The following is a 19,889-nucleotide window of genomic DNA, read 5'->3' as shown; positions in this document are numbered from 1 at the left end:
TGCATGATTTCCCTTTTGTAAACACAGGTTGAACATTTAAACCATAAAACAGTAAAGACTGTGCAGAAGTATAGTGGAGAACTCAAGTGTTAATTGAAGCAGAAGGCAAAGCAGAATCAGGGTCTGAACTGGACGCCCTTACTCATGCGAGTTATCGTATTTGACCTCAGCTGGACCACTCATATAAAGATTACTCATGTGAATAAGCATTGCAAGATTAGGCCCTTACCATTCCAGCAAATTACTGTAATTATACAATTGTTTTCTTCTTAAAAATGTGATCATTAACTAAAAATGAACTAAAATTTATTTCTTTTAAAAAAGATGTTTACATCAGGTAACAGACTCTTTTTTGATTAATTTTTTTAAGTGCCCAATATTTTCCCCCTTTTTTGCATGATGTTGCCTTTCAACTTTCTCCCTCTCCCTCTCCCCCATCTCACTCTTTGATGTTAGGACCTTTCCTTTAACTGAAGCACTGGTGAGAGGCTCTCTCTTCAATACTGCCCCATCCCTTGTCTGACGATAATAGGAAAACAAAGCAGGAAGCATTAAGCATCTCCCAGTTGCGTTTTCCAATAGAAAACTAAACTACTGCAAACAGATGACTGGGCACAGGAGGTGCATCATGGGATCTATGGTGACAGAAGGTCTTTGAAATTCAAATATAGCAGTTTTGCTTTGAAATGGTGCCACTGGGGTAGCTCTCCCAGCACTGCCCTCCAGCCTAACAACCTGCTTTAGTTTAATATTTTTACAATGATACATTAAAAATTTAACTGGAAGCAAGTGGGGCCCCGCCCACATGAGTATTTACTATGCCAAGTGAAAAAGAGGGCATGCTGCATTTGCAAATCCCACAGACTGGCTTCAGCTATTTTAAACTGGAACATTTTCTTTTTAGAAGCTGCAGAATTCGTAAGTATAGCACTCTGTCACTTGCCTCCATTTATCTTCTGCACTCCCTCAGATGCCCTGTCATTTAGTTACACTTTGCACTGCAGTAATCAGCTAAACTCCCAGCTAAATATTTGCAGCTGCAAAGGGAAGAAGGATGGTGGAGGGGGGACAGAACCCTGCTAAGGAGAGAGAGAGATCTGGAACTTCCAAAGATATCAGTGACTCATCAGTATGCAATAGAGGTGGGAGATAGATTCTGATTACCAGAGGAGGAAGGCTGGAATAATCAAGGATAGAAGGGAGAGTTGAACAACTGGGTGAGAGTGGAGTCTGCAGTAGGAGGGGCTAGATGAACTGTAAGGGCTAACAGAACAAAAAAATCTACATAAAAATAGGGCAGGAAAGGAAATGAAACAGTAGGAGAAAGTAAAGAAAGAAAATTATGAAATTGGTATAAAATTTATTTGTTATTTTATTAGCTATTGACCTATTTGAGTGTATCCAGTACACTTAAGAATGCTTTGAGATTTACTGTTTAACCTCAAGGTTATGTGACTGAGTTAGCCATCATGACCCAGCATTTTAAAACCTATGTTACAATCTTAATCAAATCATATTTATCACTCACCTTCCCTGGTGAGTGCTTCTACCTTCTCCCCTGCAGATGTCTAGCTTACAGCATTATTCCTCAACTTCTCCTGATATTCTCCTTTTTAGTCACACTATTAGCTGTTTCCCACCGTCTGTCTTCATTTTCCAAGAGGTTTTACTTCTCTCTTTTGCAACTTTCTGGGATGGACGCTGACTCCTGGAAGTCCTGCTGTCTCTTTCACTGATTTTTACTTGAACCACTTCTTACTTTTTTTTAACTTATTCGGCAATTTCCCTTTCATACTACACTTTCAAATCTTTAAAGTGCCAGCACAAAATGGCAGAATTTTAGAACACTATCATCATTTCTGACAAAGCAGCTGGTCAGGTTGTCTGGCTTTGTCTTAAGTGTTACATTGGGAAAGATGAGGGATAAGGATGAAGGAACAGCAGTGATTATATGATATAATATATGCTGAATATAAGAAGACTTGACAGCATATTGCAATATCGGTGTGTAAGTTTTCCTCAAGTACAGATGTGCTATAGATAGTAGTTGTCTTGCATCCCTCATATTGTGCTGCCAGTCGTAACACTGCTAACAAATGAGTGACGGTGGCATCAATTCACAGCTGCTTTTCTTATCCAAATTCACAGAATCAGTTGTTTCATTGCCTTAGGGGTTCATTTCCTCTGACACCTACATGCCACAAGCTGATTTCCAGACAGCTGCTGATTCATTCAGGCAGCCTTACTACAGCCTTTGATTGCTGAGAGCTGGAAGGCTAGAAAATATTCCAAATTCTAACCCCTACAGAGGTGCTTAATACAACCAAAGAGGTTTATTTTTGACCTCCTACCCCCTTTTCAGTTCTTACACAGAACCAACTTTCCAGTGGGGATGCAACTGAATAGACATGAATCTTAAGAGATCTAATAATACATATTGCAATGGCAATACGATTAGCAGTTCTAGCCCTCTGATATCTCCTGTCAGTGGAGCACATCACAGCCTTGTTACTAAGACCTCATCTCCATGAGTTTTACACTAGCAGACAGTAGAATAGGATAATGAGCTGTCCACTTCAAAACAGTAATATTTGGAAGTTTCCGCACACTGGCGCACATTGGAGGTAATTTCTGCTGTTTCATCTCCATGCACAGTAGCATTTTTCTTTCACATCATACGCATTTATTATTCAACATCAGGTAAAACATCCTTAAATATGGAATAATTATTCATATGTGAACCAATCTTTATTGGTTTGTGTTTTTATTCATCCTCCATTAAGATGATTAAAAATCTTACTTGCTATGGGCACACCATTTGTTAGCCAGCTAATATTAGGTTTGGGGTTGCCATTAGCTCTGCAGATCAGGGTTCCATCCTCTCCAGGAGACAACACAAGGTTTCTAGGTGCTGTGATCCAGTATGGAGCAGCTTTGGTCAGGAAAGAAAAATCAACAATCAGAAGGTCATACAGAACAGTAGCTATAACTGGCAAAAATGCTGATTTTTATATCTGAATAACTTACTGGTAAAATCAAGTTTTGATTAGCTCAGGTTACTAGTGATACAAGCTATTAGGCTGTTAAATAGATGGACAATAAATCATAAAGAATGAATAGCTGTCTACATCAAAAATTTCAAGTAAACAAAATGTGATTCTTAACTGAATGTAAGTAAATTTGATTAATACACATCAATGGCTTTAATCCTAATCTGTATTTCTAAAGACAGCAAAAGATAACGGACTTTGGCTTCTGTAAAAGGATTAGTACAGTAGCCTTTCTAATAAGTTTTGAGGCATCCCTGATCCTCAGGCCACCCATAGAAGAAGAAGAGAGGGACTGATAAATAGGGGAAGAGAAAAGTGCAAGTGACTCAGGCGGGTGGGGGAGGAGAAACTGATTTAGGGTGAAAACCTGGCTCCACTGAATCAACACAAAAACTCTCAATGATTTTAACAGGTTCAAAATTTAATCCTGGTTGGCTGAGAAACACAGAGAAAGAGAGAGACAAAATGGACAAGAGATAATTTCCTTATAAGAAAAATAACTTCCATATGCCTATCAGCAGATCCTTTGCAGTAAGTCTATGCAAACCGCATATTTGTCACATTTTGTATAAAAATAAATAAATAATGCATTTGTATTAGTGGACACAGGTGCATGGAGAATTTATCTTTTTATTTTTAAAAAGGAAGTGGATGATATCCACAGAACCATCATGAACAAAACAAAGTCAACATCAGTGTAAAATGGTGTCAAGAGTTGTGCACAAACACTAGCAGCTTACTTAAAAGAAGTGACTTATTTGCCATGTGGGGAATAATCAATTCTCATTAGCTAATTCAAACAAAAGCCCTCAGGCACACTTCAAACACTAACATATTTGAAGTGTCTTTAATCCCAGGGTTATAATACAACTGGACAGACAAAACTTAGTAAAAATTAGTTCCGTAGAACCAGAAGAAGAGGATATGAAAAAAGAAAGAGCAAAGAGGGGAAGGGGAGAAAAGGGAAAAGAGGAGAATGGGGTTGAGACGCAGAGGAGGATGAAGAGAAGGAAAAGAGAGAAAGGACGAGGAGTAAGGGTATGGCTACACTTACAGCTGTACAGCGCTGGGGGTTACAGCTGTCTTCGTACAGCTGTGTAGGGAAAGCGCTGCAGTGTGGCCACACTGACAGCTACCAGCGCTGCAGTGTGGCCACATTTGCAGCATTTGCAAGCGCTGTTGGGAGTGGTGCATTGGGGGCAGCTATCCCAGCGTTCAAGTGACTGCAACATGCTTTTCAAAAAAGGGGGGTGGGGTGGAGTGTGACAGGGAGCGTTGGGGAGACAGAGAGAGTGGATTTTTGGAGCTGCCGCTGTTCTCAGCTCCCTGCCTTGCAAGTTCTAAGGACTGGAAGATACACAACAGCTACCTTCAATCATTTTAAAAGTTTTGACCCTTCCCCCACCCCTCTCTTATTCACTAAATGCAAATTATGCACTCCTAAATAGCCTTCAGACCACATAAGCAGCTGCTCAACACGGACTTCCCCCTCCCCTCTCTCCTCAAGCAAACAGCTGTGAACATTCCAAAGCAATTCCCCTGCCTCCGCTCGCTAGCTGGAGCAAAGAGCAGCTGTGTTTGTTTTTTAGATAAGTAGCTCCGGGGAGCTCGGAGTTCAGCCATTCTTCCGGTTTGTTGTGGACAGGAATTCTGAGATACCTCTTAATACCCTGGAGGCCAATAAAAGCGCTTTTGGTGGCCACACTTGATGAGCAGCGCTGCATCACCAGCGCTGCAATCGTTACACTCCAAGCAGACCAGGTGTACAGCCAGCACTGCAGCCAGGGAGTTGCAGTGCTGGCTGTGCCTTGCAAGTGTGGACACAGAGTAAGTTGCAGCGCTGTAACCCCATCACCAGCGCTGCAACTCTCCAGTGTAGCCAAGCCCTAGGAGAAGGGAAACGAGCAGTACAGGAGGTGGGGGAGCAGTCTCTTATGACACTGAAAGAAAGCCTAGACTAAATTTACCACAGGTACCAGTTAGTATTGTATTAATGGAATTCTTTCTAAGGCAGAAGTTCTCAAACTGGGGGTCACAACCCTCAGGGGGTTGCAAGGTTATTACATAGGGGGGTCACAAGCTGTCAGCCTCCACCCCAAACCCTGCTTTGCATCCAGCATTTATAATGGGGTGTTAAATATATAAAGAAGTGTTTTTAATTTATAAAGGGGGGTCACACTGAGAGGCTTGCTATTTGAAAGGAGTCACCAGTACAAAAGTTTGAGAACCACTGTTCCAAGGGATAGCTTCAATTTAGCACCACAGAGCTGTTTGGCAAAAAACCATCACCACATACTAACATAAGGCCATCATAAAAATTAAAGACTAGACATGGTAAAGTCTTGTGGGAAACCTCAGTCGATTTAATGACTATTTTACTCAGTTTCTTTTACACTTATTCATCCTTGTAGATATTTACTGTAATATATTTTCCTGATAAAATACATTACTATATAACTTTGCATTGGGATGCTGACATTGTAAAATTTGGGGTTATTTTAGCATTACCTTTGACAGTTACTGTAATGGTATGGTGAGTGGAACCTAATGGATTTCTTGCTACACATTTGTATTTTCCAGAATCAGCTTCAGAAACCTCTATGATTTTGAGAGTTTTTTTAAAATTTTCAAAAAATGTTCTGTTGATGGGCAGTTCTCCACCTTCTTTAATCCAGCGGATAACTGGGGTGGGTCTAGAGAAAGAAAAGCACAGATGAGATTAGAGAGCTGGGGAAAAAGCAAGGTTATGAGTTCAATCCATTAATTTTTCATGTTTGTATTGTAAAGATAATTATTGTACTGAGAACTTTGGCCTGCGTTTTTGGAGATAACCAACAAATGTGGAAAATGTTCCAATATTACTCTGTCATTTCCAGTAAATCGCAGAGTCATTAACATCAACAAACTTCCTTGATTTAATAAATACAGAATACATTTTTGTTGAATCAATTGCAATTTACAATCCTTAATGTCTCTAATAAAAGATTCAAATACATAACATGAATGTTCTTTATCTAAGCTATGATTATTTATCTGTGGTGGCAATTTGATGTTTATGTTACTTTAGAAGAAGAATCTACTCACCTTGTAACAATGGTTCTTCAAGATGTGTGTCCCTACGGGTGCTCCACAGTAGGTGTGCTTGCGTCCCTGCACTGCAGATCAGAGAACTTTGGCAGCAGTGTCCATTAGGTCCGCACATGCACAGTCTCCCCTCATGCCCTGTCTTGTGGCTAACAAGTGCACACGGGCCAACCCACCTCAGTTCCTTCTCTACTGCAGAGTCATTGACAAGAACTCCAAAGTAGAGGGGAGGAGGATGGGTTGTGGAGCACCCATAGGGACACACATCTTGAAGAACCATCATTACTGCACAAGGTGAATAAATTCTTCTTGTTGTTCTTCTTCTTTGAGTGGTGTCACTATGGGTACTCCACTGTAGGTGACACCTGAGCAGTATCCCTGCTGGAGCGCTGGGGCTTCGGAGTCGGTTCAGTTACAGATGACAGTACTGTGGAGCCAAAGATGGCATTGGAGGACAGAATCTCCAGTGATTGCATAGTGTTCTGTGAAGATAAACTGATGCCCACACCGCTGCTCTACAGATCTCTGAGATAGGGACATTCTTGAAGAAGGTGACGAATGAAGACATCGACCTCGTGGCGAACGCGCAAATAATATCTGGAGATGTCATGTTGCAAATCTGATAACTTTCTCTAATGCAGCCTGAGACTGACTTAGAGAGTCTCTAGGCTAATATTGCTGAGCCCTAGAAGATTTCTGCAATAGAGAGGAACAGCTTCGGGGACTTCAGGAAAGGCTTTGTTCTATCCAGGTAAAAGGCAAGGTCCCTCCTGACATCTAGTGTGTGAAGTATAGACTTCCTGTTGTCACAGTGAGGCTTAGAGTAAAAAGTCGGGAGGTGAATCATTTGGTTCACATGGAATGGGGAAGTTACCTTAAGGATGAATTTTGGGTGTGGCCTGAGTGTTACCTCATCCTGAAAGAATATCGTGTAGGGGGAATGTCCATCTGAGCCGCTATTTCTCTTATTCTCCTAGCCAAGGTGATTGCTATCAGGAAGGTCATCATGACAGGCATGTAAGCAAACAGGTGGTCCTGAGTTCGAAGGGAAGTCTAGTCAGGCCTTTCAATACAAGTTTTAGGTACTATGTAGGTGCAGAATGTCGGGGTTGTGGAAAAAGATTAACTATGTCCCTGAGGAACTGTTTAGTGGTTGGTGTGATAGCACTGAGTACCCTTCTACTTGTTGGTGAAAGACTGCTATAGCCACTAGATGGACCCTGAGCAAACAGAGATATTTACCGTTTTTTTTTTTTCTCTGAGAGTCAGTACATAATGTAAGATGTTTGGAAAGGTCAGGGATGTTGGGGAGATTTGTTAGGAATTGCACCAAATCCAAAACCTGGACCAATTCTGCAAGTAAATATAGTGTGTATTGCATCTCCATCGAGTAGGAGGAGTCTATGTGTTGGAACTATGAAGCAAGCAAGCTTTGAGGCAAAGAATTTCCAGGTTAGGATGTAGAGTGCGTCCTTCATTCTGTGAGAGGAGGTATAGAGTGTATCGGACAGAGATTGTTGGGCATGTTCTGAGTTGTGACAGGTAAGGTGTAGTGGGGAGGCCGCCGCACTCCAGGAGAAAACGGGTTAAAGTAGGCCAGAGACACTGCGCAGATGTGCAGTCAATCAGGGCCTATACAAAGACTGCAGCACAGAGGGAGATCAGTCTATCCCTGACCAGCAAAGGAGGAGAACTGGCTCCTCATAGAAGGAGTGGCATCTTGCTGAGCACTACAGAGCACTGCTGGGCAGGGTACCAGGGCAGTGGGAGCTCTGGCTCACCCTACCAGACTGCAGGTCTTGAAACAAGGGCTGAGTGGGTGCTAGGGTTACAGGGAAGTGGCCCAGGGAAAGCAGGCAGTGATGGGCAGTAGAGGAAGGCAGCAAGCAACTGCCGCTCAAGGGTCCCTGGGCTCGGGCCCAGAGTAATGGGCAGGCCCGTGTCCCCTCCTCCCCTTTAACACTCCATGGACTGCACCTTGTCGCTGAGATAAGGGACTAGACTTTGGGGTTGCAGGTGACCATGAAGACAGGTGCAGTCTAGGACTGCTAATATGCCCCCGGAAGGGGGGAGAATGGAGTGGTGGGCACTGCTGGAGGGCCGTGTCCTGAAGAGAACACAACGGTCCAGATTGCGACACGTGTCCTGGTGGTGGAGATAACACATCAGAGCAGACAACGGGCGAGACACCAACCAGCAGGAGACGCTCCAAGATTGGAAGGAGTTAATTCCCAGAACAACCAGCAGGAGGCGCCATGGTGGTGAGTCCTGACCCCATTACATAAGGGTACAAGTCTGTCTTGGTCAAGTGGGAGCAATCAATATGACATGCTCCTTACCTTTTTAACAGAACTTTCAACAGTAGGGGTGTAGTGGGGTAATCACCCCACTCCAATCCTGGAAGGGTGAAAGCAGTCCTGGAGAGGGCTGCAGCTGAGTAAGAGGAATTAAGAATGGCTGGGGAAGCTGAGTGGATAGCTGACCACAACTGTGTCCAGCTTAATCAGGGCCCAGCTCGCCCTTATAAGAGGGCTGGGGTCAGACGCCAAGACAGAGTCTCTCTCTAGATATTGAGAAGAATGGGCCTGGCTGCTAGGAGCTGAGCAGGGACTAGAGCAGGGCTGGGGAAAGGCCAGAGGATCTGGGGAGCTCTGACCTGGCAACCCCCCAGGCTGCAGACCTTGTTAAAAGGCCAAGAAAGGTACTGGGGTTGCAGAGGGCAGCCTAAGGGTAGGGAGAGGCAGCAAGTCCAAACCTTCCTTGCCAATGATGAGTGGCAATTATACTGCAGTCCGCCCCAGTGAGCGGGGGCTAGATGATGACTGGCAGTAGCCAAAGACTGAGGTGAGGTGGGGATGGGGGGTGGCGGTTCCCTGGGGAGGGGAGACCCAGCGAGACTGCGGGGTACTGCAGGGGGCAGAACCCCGAGAGAAGGGGCACCAGGGCCAGCAGCAAAGCAAGACACTGGCCTGCAGAGGGTGCTCCAGAGGCTGGCGAGCTAATTCCCTGGACGACCAGCAGGAGGTGCTGCTGTGGTGAGTTGTCAGTCTGCTACAAGGGGGAATGGAGGAAAGACATAAAGAAGGCCCCTGTCCCATGAAGGAGAACATCGCCCAGAGCAGAGATAAGACAACACTCCCTGGAGTAGTAACATGGACATTTCTTGTTCAGGTGAGTAGCGAAAATGTCTCTGGTAGGCGTCCCTCAACAGTTGAATAGATTGGGAAGTATTGTTGGGTTATTTCTCATTGTGGTTGTGAGGGAACTTGCAACTTAGGCTGTCTGCTATCAAGTTTCGTGTGCCCGGAAGATAAGCTGCCGATAATGTAATGTTGTCGGAGATGCACAGTTCCATAGCCTTATCATTGCTGCGCAGAGGGAGGGCAACTGGGCTCCTTGTTGATTTATGTAATACATGCATGCTATGTTGCTCTGTTAGGACCTTCAGAAGGTTGACGTGTAGGGGTAGCTCTGTGGATGACCACTTATCTTATGTTGTAAGGCCATTTAAGTGCATGCCCCATCCTATAGGCGATGTGTCAGTGGTGAGAAACAACAATGGAGAAATTTGTGCAAAAACGATTGCTTTGCAAACATTTACTGGAAATGTTTTTTGAAAACATCTCCACCAAACCACGGATATCTTGATTTTGGTGGCCAGTGACAGAGGTTTGTCTAGTCTGTCTCTGTTTGGTCTGCACAAGCTGAAACACATCTGGAGCCATTGCATGTGAAGCCTGGTATGTAGTAGTACCATTGTGCCTGCCGCCATATGCCCCAAAAGTTGGAGGCAATGTCTGGCTGATATTTGGGGACTCTTATGTACGGTCTTTGAATGTGACCAAAGAGTGGAACCTGTGTTGAGGTAGGAGCGCTCTGGTCTGTAGCGAGTCAAAATCAGCCCCAATGAATTCCAGATGCTGTGTTGGAGTGAAGGTTGATTTCTGGGTATTGATCTGTAGGCCCAGTGCCATAAACAAGTCTACTGATGTTTCAGTAACTTAGTGAGCCTTTGCAAAGAAACAGACTCTGAGGAGGTAAATGTCCAGGCAGGGGTAGATCATGATCCCCTGGGAGCACAGGTGAGCGGCTGCTATTGAGAGAACCTTGGAAAAGATTCTTGAGGCTCACAAAAGCCCGAAAGGAAGTACTCTGTACTGGTAGTGGTCTTGTCCTAGGGTAAATTGGAGGAACTGTCTACGGGATAGTAGGATTGAGATATGAAAATAGGCATCCTGAAGGTTGATGGCCAAAAACCAGTCTCCCCATTCCAATGCTGGAATGATTGTTGCTAGGAACATGGCAAGGTGGTAACCAAATGGGTAGGATAGGTTGCTCAGCTGTAGTGGTTAAGGGGAATGGACCGCTGGCATCTCGATCCACATGTCAAATTTGGTGTTTGGAGGCGGATAAGTGGTAAAGCGGAAGACTGTGGGCCTCATGGTTTACACTTGGGGAACCTAGATTTCTTCCTCTCAGGTTCAAAAAAGTGCTGGGTTGGCTATTGAGTGGTGCGTGATCTGTGTTGGAGCTGCAGACTGATTTTTCTCTTTAGTTCAGGTGTGTAGATCCCTAATGAACATAGAGTGGCCCTGGAATCTTTGAAGGTCTGGAGGGAGGCATCCATTTTCTCTGCAAAGAGCTTGGTGCTTTCAAAGGGAAGGTCTTCAACAGTCGATTGAACCTCTTTAGGGAAGCCAGAAAGGTGTAACCGCGATGAACATTGCATAACCACCATTGTGGAGATGGACCGGGTCACAATGTCGCCTACACTGAAGGCAGACTGTAGTATTGCTTTGGTTACCAGTTGTCCTTCCTGGATGATAGCTTTGAACTAGTCATACTGTGGCTCTGGAAGTGAATCAATAAAGTTCTTACATTTTGAACAGTTGATGTAGTCGAATGTCACCATTAAGGTGTGATAATTAGCTATTTGAAACTGTAGCATGATCGAGGAATAGGCCTTCCTCCTGAAGTGATACAAGCTCTTCCAATCCCTATTATAGGGGGTGGATCTCATTTGATGATGGGAGCCCCAAGAGTTTACCACGTCCACGACTACGGAGTTGGGGGCAAGAGTGAGAGACATGAAATTCCGTCTCCCTAGCTGGCACGTAATATTTTTTTTATCAGCCTGTTTTACAAGTAGGCTTCACCAATGCTGGGGTCTGCCATATGGTTTTTGTGGGGTCCAGGAGAGCTTAGTTGGTGGGGAGGGCTATTTTAGAGGGCAAGGAAGAGCGTAACATGTCAAGGAATTTGTGGTGGGTGTCCTTGACTTCCTCCAAGGGTAACTACAGTGTATCTGCAACCCTTTTTGCCAAGTCCTGGAAAAACTGAAAATCATTAGCTAAGGACAGTGGCAGGGGCATGATGCCTCTTCTGGGTAGGAGCAGGATATGTTGGTCCTCGGAGTCAACTCTTTCTCAATTCCACCCTCCTGCTCCTCAGCAATCTCCTCTGGAAGTTCTGAGGTTCTAGATGCCATAGACGCAGGGGAATGTTTTAGGGGCTCATGAATGAGGCGGGGTGCTCGATATGCAGCCTAATATGGCCACTGGGGTGGTGGAATAGAGCCTGGTGGGGATGCCCATGGCTGGCCATAACAAGGCTATACTTAAGGAGCCTCTTCGTAGTGGGCTCATAGCGAGCATAGGAGGAGTAGTGGGAAACGATCTCCTCTGGCTCACTGTCTGACTCCTCACTTGAAAGTAGGGGTACATGGCAAGGTATCGGAGAATATTCCCGCCTTAATAGGAGACTCAGTCTGAAGTCCCAGTGCCGAGAAGAGAAGAGTCTGATGTGTCAGATACCTGGAGGTCTCTTGAGTGCCTAAATATTGGTGGTGCTGACCGACCTGGTACTACTGGTAGTACAGAGGACATTGGGGATCTTGCCTGTATCGACTGTTCCAGTGACAGATGGGGCACTGATGATGGTGCTGGAGGTACACTGCATACTGGTAGCATCTTTTTGCTGGAGTGTAGTTCACTTCTATCTTTGTTGGTCATTGCTGTTGACTCAGTGCCTGTGCCCATCAGGTCCTTAGTAAAGTCAACGATATCTGCTGCTCCAGATCTTCATGAGCCATGGATGTTGGGCTGGAATTGTCTCGGTGTCAATGATGCCATACATGTCGGAGATCTTTTGCATATAGCTTGGGGCTCACTCTGGGGACTCACCGCTCTCTTTTATGATGACTTACGAGAGAGGTCCACGGCTGAACACTTGAATCCACAGTAATTTGATGCTGAGGGTTGTGTGGTGGGCACGTCTGCCAGGTGACTCTTGGCACAGCTCCAAGGACTGGAAGGCTGCCTTCATGAAGATGATTTTCTATCTCAACTCTCTGTCGTTTTGAGACTTGGGTCTAAGTTGCTGCAGAGACCACATTTCTGTGGGATGTGGCCTTCCCTAAGGCATGGCATGACGTGAGAGTGCTTGCCTGCCACTGGGATGGCCTCTTTGCAGGAGGGCACTTCTTGAAGCCTGGTGAATCAGGCATATACCATTGGGGAAAAGGGTCCCCAATGAAAAAAGGGGAAAATAAAGTCTCCTTTTTTGGCTGGGGTATAGAAAATGAAAAGAAAGATTAAAGCTAAGACTAAGAAGACTAACTACTAGGAATGCTAAAGAAATTAACAATAGCAAATGGGCTGCAAATGGCACCATCTCTTGCCAGGGACAGTTGAGAAGGAACTGGGGGAGGAGGGAGGTAGCCTCATGGTGGGGCAAGAGGAGAGACAGGACACAGGACATATGCGGGCCTAACAGACACTGCTACCAAAGGTCTCCGATCGGTAGTGCTGGGACACATGCACACCTACAGTGGAGCACCCGTAGAGACACTACTCAAAAAAGAAGGTAGCTTCCAATAATAATATCACATATATGCAGCATCTGACTTCTTAAGCTAGGGTGACGATATGTCCCGATTTTATAGGGGCAGTCCTGATACTCAGGGCTTTTTCTTATACAGAAGCCTATTACTCCCAACCCCCCCATCATGATTTTTCACACTTACCACTTGGTCTCCTTATATTAAGCAAACCCATAATATTTGTTGTACTTTATAAATTATACTATAGCAGGTCAGAAACCTGAAAATTTTCACATAAGAAATTTCCAAAATGAAAATCTTTGAAAATTTTCATTTCATTTTGATAAAAATTTAATTTTCTATGTTTTTAAGCCAAATAGCAAAAATGAAATGCCATTTTGAGTTAAAACAAAAAAATTAATTTCATAAATGTCAATTCAAAACAAAATATGTTCATTTTGACATTTCCTATGGGAAGATAGAAATTTTTCATCAGAATTTATATATTCCTGTAAAAAATGTCTATTTTGACAAAACTGTATTTTTCTGAGGAAAAAAATTCAACTACAGTCTACACCCAGGAATCACTTCACTGATACTGGAATTAAGGCACCTCTGGAGTGGTTTGTGACAGCTGTTTAAGGCCCCAAACCCACAGGAACTGTTTGGCAAAACCACTATTGACTTCAACGGGAGTTGTTAGTAGTAGGCCTAACAGCACACTGCAAATATCTGCACAAGTTTTATCAGGAATATTGTATCTTACTGAAAGTGCAGGAATAATTTAGGTAGGCCAAATGAAGTTATCTAACCCTAAATTTGGCCTGGCCAAAAAGAAATATTAAGACTCTTATCTTCTGTAAAAAGTGTCACATAATTTTAACTGAGGAGGGCTTCAGTTTTAAGTCTCATCCTAAAGACTGCAATTGTAGCACAACTATATCACCTAACACCATTAAAGGGCACTGAGTCACAACTGACTCAGAAGGAAGAGTGATACTTATTTCTTGTAAGTTGCCCATCTGAGCACTGACTAGGCCAGATCATTCTTGCTTAGTTTGTGAGAGCTGATCAGATCAACCGGCATTACTCTGGATAAGGACCAGAGCTCCAACACTTGGCTGTATTCCAGACATTTTGTGCCCGTGGCAACCCTACCAGACAGATCTGGCTCACCAAAGGATTTCATCAATAGAGGGAGGATCTTCGAGTAGTACAGAGCCACAGTATTAGTTTTGATATCATCCACTCCTCGAAAGCTGGTTTAGAGGAAATGGGCAGAGCAAAGGAGACACAGTAAGCCATTCCTGTGCCCCACCAAGGCCATATCTACACTACAAACTTGGGTCAATACAAGTTACTTTGCATACAGCTGCTGAAGTTTGTAAATCATTTGGGCGAGTGCATACTTGGTGGCTTATGTCAGTTATTGCACATACTCACCAGGAATGCTTGTGTCAATGCAAAGTGTGGTGCTTCATGAGTAGGTATCCCTGTGTGCCACATGCTGCTATCCAGCACAATACCTTTTAGGAAATGTTTGTATCATGTTGTGGGACAGAAATGACTTGCTCAGGCATCTCTGGGAGACAGGGGTCAAGTTCCCACTACGACAGCAATGAGGTTCCTGACTGCAATGGGGAAATAGACAGCATGCATGCCCCTATTTTGGTATCAGCCCACCTTGCCACAGAGTCCAACAGAAAGGGCTACTTTTCTATGGTTATGCAAGCACTGGTGGCTCATCAGGGAAGCTTCACTGATATCAATGTGGGCTAGTCAGAGAAGGTGCATGATGCTTGCATCTTTAAAAATACAGGACTGTTCAGAGAGCTGCACACAGGAACTCTTTTTTTTCTTGACCGGAAGATTATCATTGGTGAAATGCCCACAGTGATTCTGGGGGGCCCAGCCTACTCCTTGCTCTCCTAGCTCACGAAGCTGCACACTGGCTACCTTGACGGCACCAAGGATTCAACTGCTGGCTCAGCAGGTGCAGAATGACAACTGAATGTGCTTTTGGTAGACTGAAGGGACCCTGGTGGTGTTTACTCACAGGATTGGGTCTCGGTGAGGAAAACATCCCAATGGGTCCTGCATAATATCTGTGAGGCAAAGAGGAAAAGCTGCTTCCAGGGTAGAAGATGGAGGGTGAGTGGCTATCTGCTGAGTTTGAACAGCCAGACACAAGGGCTTTACCTGAGCCCAGTGTGGAGCTCTATAGTCAGGGAAGAATTTGAAAGAGCACTTTAATAGTCAGGCATAGTAGTGTTCTGTGCTGAAGTGTTCTCTGGTCCAAGAGCTTTGGGTGCTGCTAAGAACTGTGTAGCGCTGGCTGTACATTTATAAGTACAACAGGATGTTTTCCTGAAGCTATGAATTATATGGTACAAGCTTTAAATCTATAAGTACTGCTTACTTTGTGTATGAATTCTGCAATATGTGTTGTGAACTAATAAAGATAATTTTATTATCCAAAAATAGAACTTTACTGAATGGAAAAAACAGTGCAGAAAAACAATGTGGGGTGAAAAAAAGCCAGACAATGTAACACAAATGTTTAACATAAATTAAAGGGGTGGAGCTTTAACATTGGAAAGGGAGGTAACATTTCTGTCCATTTGAGTGCACACATCCTGTCCGTTGTGGCTACACAACACTAACCGTGGTTCTCACAGGTCAATGTACGTGACGCTGTGATTTTTCTTGCTGTTCCCCAGCTTGGAGTGGTAGGGGTAGAAATGCGGCCCATGATGCCATGTTGGGGGTGCAGGGAGCAGTGACTATAGAGTTCTCCAAGGACTACCCAGGGTGGGAAATCTTGGATTTTTGGACCTGTAGGTCAGCCAGGGTCTGCAGCATTTGGGTTTGCTGCCTGAGAAGACCCATCATAGAAACGTAGGGCTAGAAGGGACCTTGAGAGGTCATCTAGTGCAGCTCCTTGCACTAAGGAAGGCTCAAGTAAACCAAGAACATCCCTGAGAGGAGTTTGTCCAACTTGTTCTTAAAAACCTCCAATGACAGGAATTCTACAACCATCCTTGGAAGCCTATTCTAGAGCTTAACTATCCTTAGAGTTAGAGAGCTTTTCCTAGTATCTAACTTAAATCTCCCTTGCTGTAGATTAAGGCCATTACTTCTTGTCCTAACTTCAGTGGACAAGGAGAACAATTCATCAAAGTCCTCTTTATAACAGCCCTTAATGTATTTGAAGATTGTTATTAGGTCCCCTTCAGTGTTCTTTTCTCAAGACTAAACATGCCCAGTTTTGTTAACCTTTCCTCAGAGGTCTAGTTTTCTAAATCTTTAATCATTTTGGTTGCTCTTCTCTGGAATCTTTCCAGTTTGTTCACATCTTGAACACAGTATTCCAGCTGAGGCCTCACCAGTGATGAGTAGAGCAGGACAATTACGTCCATTTCACACACTCCTGTTGATATACCCCAGAATGATATTAGTCTTTTTTGCAACTGCATCACACAGTTGACTCATATTCAATTTGTGATCCAATCCTTTTCTGGAATACTACCACCTAAGCCAGTTAGTCCCCATTTTGTAGTTGTACATTTGATTTTTCCCTTGTAAGCAAAGTACTTTGCACTTATCTTTGTTCAATTTCATCTTGTTGATTTCAGACCAATTCTCCCATTTGTCAAAGTTGTTTTGAATGTTAACCCTGTCCTCCACAGTGCTTGCAAACCCACTCATCTTGGTGTCATCTGCAAATTTTATAAGCATACTTTCCACTCCATTATCCAAGGCATTAATTAAAAACAGTAGTGGACCCAGGACTAAATTCTGTGAGATCCTACTAAATTATTCTCTGCCAATTTCACTTTGAACCATTGATAACTACTTTTTGAATACAGATTTTCAACCAGTTGTGCATTTGCCTTATAGTTATTTCAACTAGACAACATTTCCCTGGTTTGCTTATGATAATATAATCTGGGATTGTGTCAAAAGCCTTATTTTAATCAAGATATACTTACTGCTTTTCTTCTATCCAAAAGGCCAGTAACCCTCTCAAAGCAGGAAATTAGGTTGGTTTGGCATTCATTTTTTCCTGACCAATCCATACTAGCTATTCCTATTTGTAGGTGCTTACAAATTGATTGTTTAATAATTTGTTCCAGTATCTTTCCAGTGATTGAAGTTAGGCTGACTGGTCCACAGTTCCCAGGGTCCTCTTTGTTCCCCTTTTTTAAAGAGAAGTATTATGTTTGCCCTTCTCCAGGCCTGTGGGACCTGACCTGTCCTCCAAGAGGTCTTGAAGATAACAGTTAATAGCTCTGAGGTTGCTCCAGCTAATTCCTTAAATCCCCTAGGATGAATTTCATCAGGCCTGTTGACTTGAAACCACCTAACTTATCTAAATATTCTTTAACCTGTTCTTTTCTCTATTTTGGGTTGCGTTCCTTCTCTCTTCTTGTTAATATCAATTGTGTTGAGTATCTGGTCAACATTAATCCTTTTAGTGAAGACTGAAGTAAAATAGGCATTAAACACCACAGCCCCTGATGTTATCAGTTATTAGCTCTCCTCCTCTGCTAAGTAGAGGATCTACACTTTCCTTCATCTTTTTCTTGTTTCTAATATATTTAAAAAACCTCTTCTTACTGCCTTTTATGTCCCTTGCTGGATGTAACTCATTTTGTGCCTTAGCTTTTCTGATTTTATACTCCTCCTTATTCATCCATGTTTCCATTTTTTGCAAGATTCCCTTTTAATTTTCAGGTCATTAAAGAGCTCCTGATTGAGCCCCACAATGGCTAGGAAATGGTTAAATGAAATATACCCAGACAATCCTGGCAAGTGACCCACACGCTGCAGAGGCCGATGAAAACCCCACAAGGTCACTGTTAAACTGACCTGAGGGAAAATTCATTCTCTATACCACATATGGCAGTCAGACCCTGAGCATGTGAGCAAGAATCAGCCAGCGAAGCACCTGAGAGAGAATGCAATATGCCACTTCAGATCCCTGACCTACCCTACTCAGTGCCCCATCTCCAGCCATGGCCATCCCTAATGCTTTAGAGGAAGAAGATTAAAAAAATCCTCCTTGAATGTGTTGGACAGGGAGATCTTCCAGACCCCTGCTAGTGGCTGTCAGAACCCTGAAGCATGAGCTTTAGGAACTTAAGAGATAAACTGAAATGAACCCCAGGACTGTAGAACTCTGCCTCCCATCATCACAATCAACCTCCTCATACAATTGTACTTATTGGACAGTATGTCCTGGTACATTTCCCTTTCCTTGTCCTGCTGGGATTCTTGGGGCTTTCCCCTGTCCTCCTTCCTTCTCCATGCTGTCAGACGGGCCCTTCAATCCCTTTGTTCATAGTCTTATGCAGCATTGGTTTGTAGGATCTCTCTGAACATGTTTTCTTTCTCTTCCTCCTCAGGGTCAAGCGTTCTGGGGCTATGGAGGAGGCACCCCTCATGGCCATCAAAGCAGAAGCTGCTGATAACAACTGAGATGTACCAATGGATTTACAGTCACAAAAGAAAGGAAAAGATAAGTTTCTAAATTCCCTTTCCTCAATCCCATAAACAATTTTAATAAGAAATGCATATTGAAATTTCAGCTTTAGAGTGCCTTGGCACAGCCCCAGCCATGGTGAATGTGGCCTGCCAGGGGCCGGGGTGGGGGGATTTTCTGAAACTTGAAGCAATAACATTTCAGTTCCTATTCCATGAGTACTGAGTGCAGGGCAATGGCACTGAATATTCACTATTTTCCACAGGAGGAGGTGATTTGCTGATATCTCACTCCTTAGGGTAACAAAAGGCACAGAGCACAGCTACTACTGGTGTTCAGAAGCTGCCCGGGTCCCTGTGCCTCTAGCCTGTTTACTTCAATTGTGCCTGCAAAACTCATTGCAGAGTGGCATGGGAAAGAGTTCTATTGTGGAGGAAGGAATGACGCAGCCATCCCTAGAAACTTTTGGGAGAGGATTGCAGAGTAGCCCCATGGAAGTTTCATTGAGCTCTTTCAGGAGGATAAAATGGACATCCCTACGTACATAAACAAAGTGCTCCACATCCTGCCCTGTCCCACTTGCCTCAGCCAACTGGGGAATGAAAACGCAGCTGTCATCTCAACTTGTGTGTTGTACCTCTACCTCTTCTCATGTGAGTAAATCAGTGGAAAGTTGATACCTGTGTTTTAATAACTTGGAGATGGGATGAGCTCCATCTTTAAATTTAAACACTGTGATGAAAGATATATGCACATACTTACCTGAGATCACTTCCCTTCATCAGGCTCATCTGTGCTTGCCTGGTGGGACTGGCTAGACTGAGGCGGAGTCTCAAACAGGTCCTGGCTTGCAGCATGGTTGGAGACCCCCGCTGCATATCCCCCTCCTCTTCCTTGATGTTCACAGTAGGGGTTTCTGTATCAGGCTTGTATGAGGTATCTATGGTGGTCTGTGGGGTGCTGGTGAGGTCTCCAGCAAGTATGGCATACAGCTCATTGTAAAAGGGACAGGTCTGCAGGGCACCATCAGATCAAATGTTGCGCTCACTGGCCTTGTTATATCCCTGGAGAAGTTTCTTTGCTTTCACATGGCACCGTGGCTGATCCCTGTCATACCCCTTTGCCAGCATCCCCCATGTAATCTGTTTGTAGATGTCCATGTTTCTACAGCTGGTCAATAGCTGCGCTTGCACAGCCTCTTCTCCCTACAGGGCCAGGAGAGTCAATACCTCCTGCCTATTCCAGGTAGCTGTGCATGGAGCCAACACAGTAACTTGGATACAGTTGCATACAACAAGGATGAGCTGATAGGTATATTGCAAAGGTGGGCAATCAGGAAGAGGCATTTCAAAAACATCCTGAGTTTTAAAGAGGCTACGGGAGTGTCTCTGTGACCCCTGGGCAGTAGAGTTTACAATTGTAACCAGACCAGTCACTGCCGCAGGGAATG

At 44.0% G+C, this 19,889-nt stretch overlaps 1 protein-coding gene across 23 annotated transcripts in view; it reads right to left on the bottom strand.

Annotated features, from left to right (window-relative positions):
- The window catches only part of NRCAM (neuronal cell adhesion molecule), a 132,891-nt gene that overhangs the window by 86,848 nt on the left and 26,154 nt on the right, over positions 1 to 19,889 (bottom strand). For all 23 annotated transcript variants that reach the window (XM_075065683.1, XM_075065697.1, XM_075065710.1 and 20 more), the window contains 2 exons: positions 5,559 to 5,743; positions 2,801 to 2,932 (listed from right to left, as the gene is read on the bottom strand). In XM_075065683.1, the coding sequence (XP_074921784.1) occupies positions 2,801 to 2,932; positions 5,559 to 5,743 (317 nt within the window). The remainder of the gene's footprint in view (positions 1 to 2,800; positions 2,933 to 5,558; positions 5,744 to 19,889) is intronic.

This window comes from Chelonoidis abingdonii, chromosome 1, assembly GCF_003597395.2.
Source record: "Chelonoidis abingdonii isolate Lonesome George chromosome 1, CheloAbing_2.0, whole genome shotgun sequence".
Taxonomy (NCBI): domain Eukaryota; kingdom Metazoa; phylum Chordata; order Testudines; family Testudinidae; genus Chelonoidis; species Chelonoidis abingdonii.
This window is presented reverse-complemented; position numbering and strand designations above follow the sequence as displayed.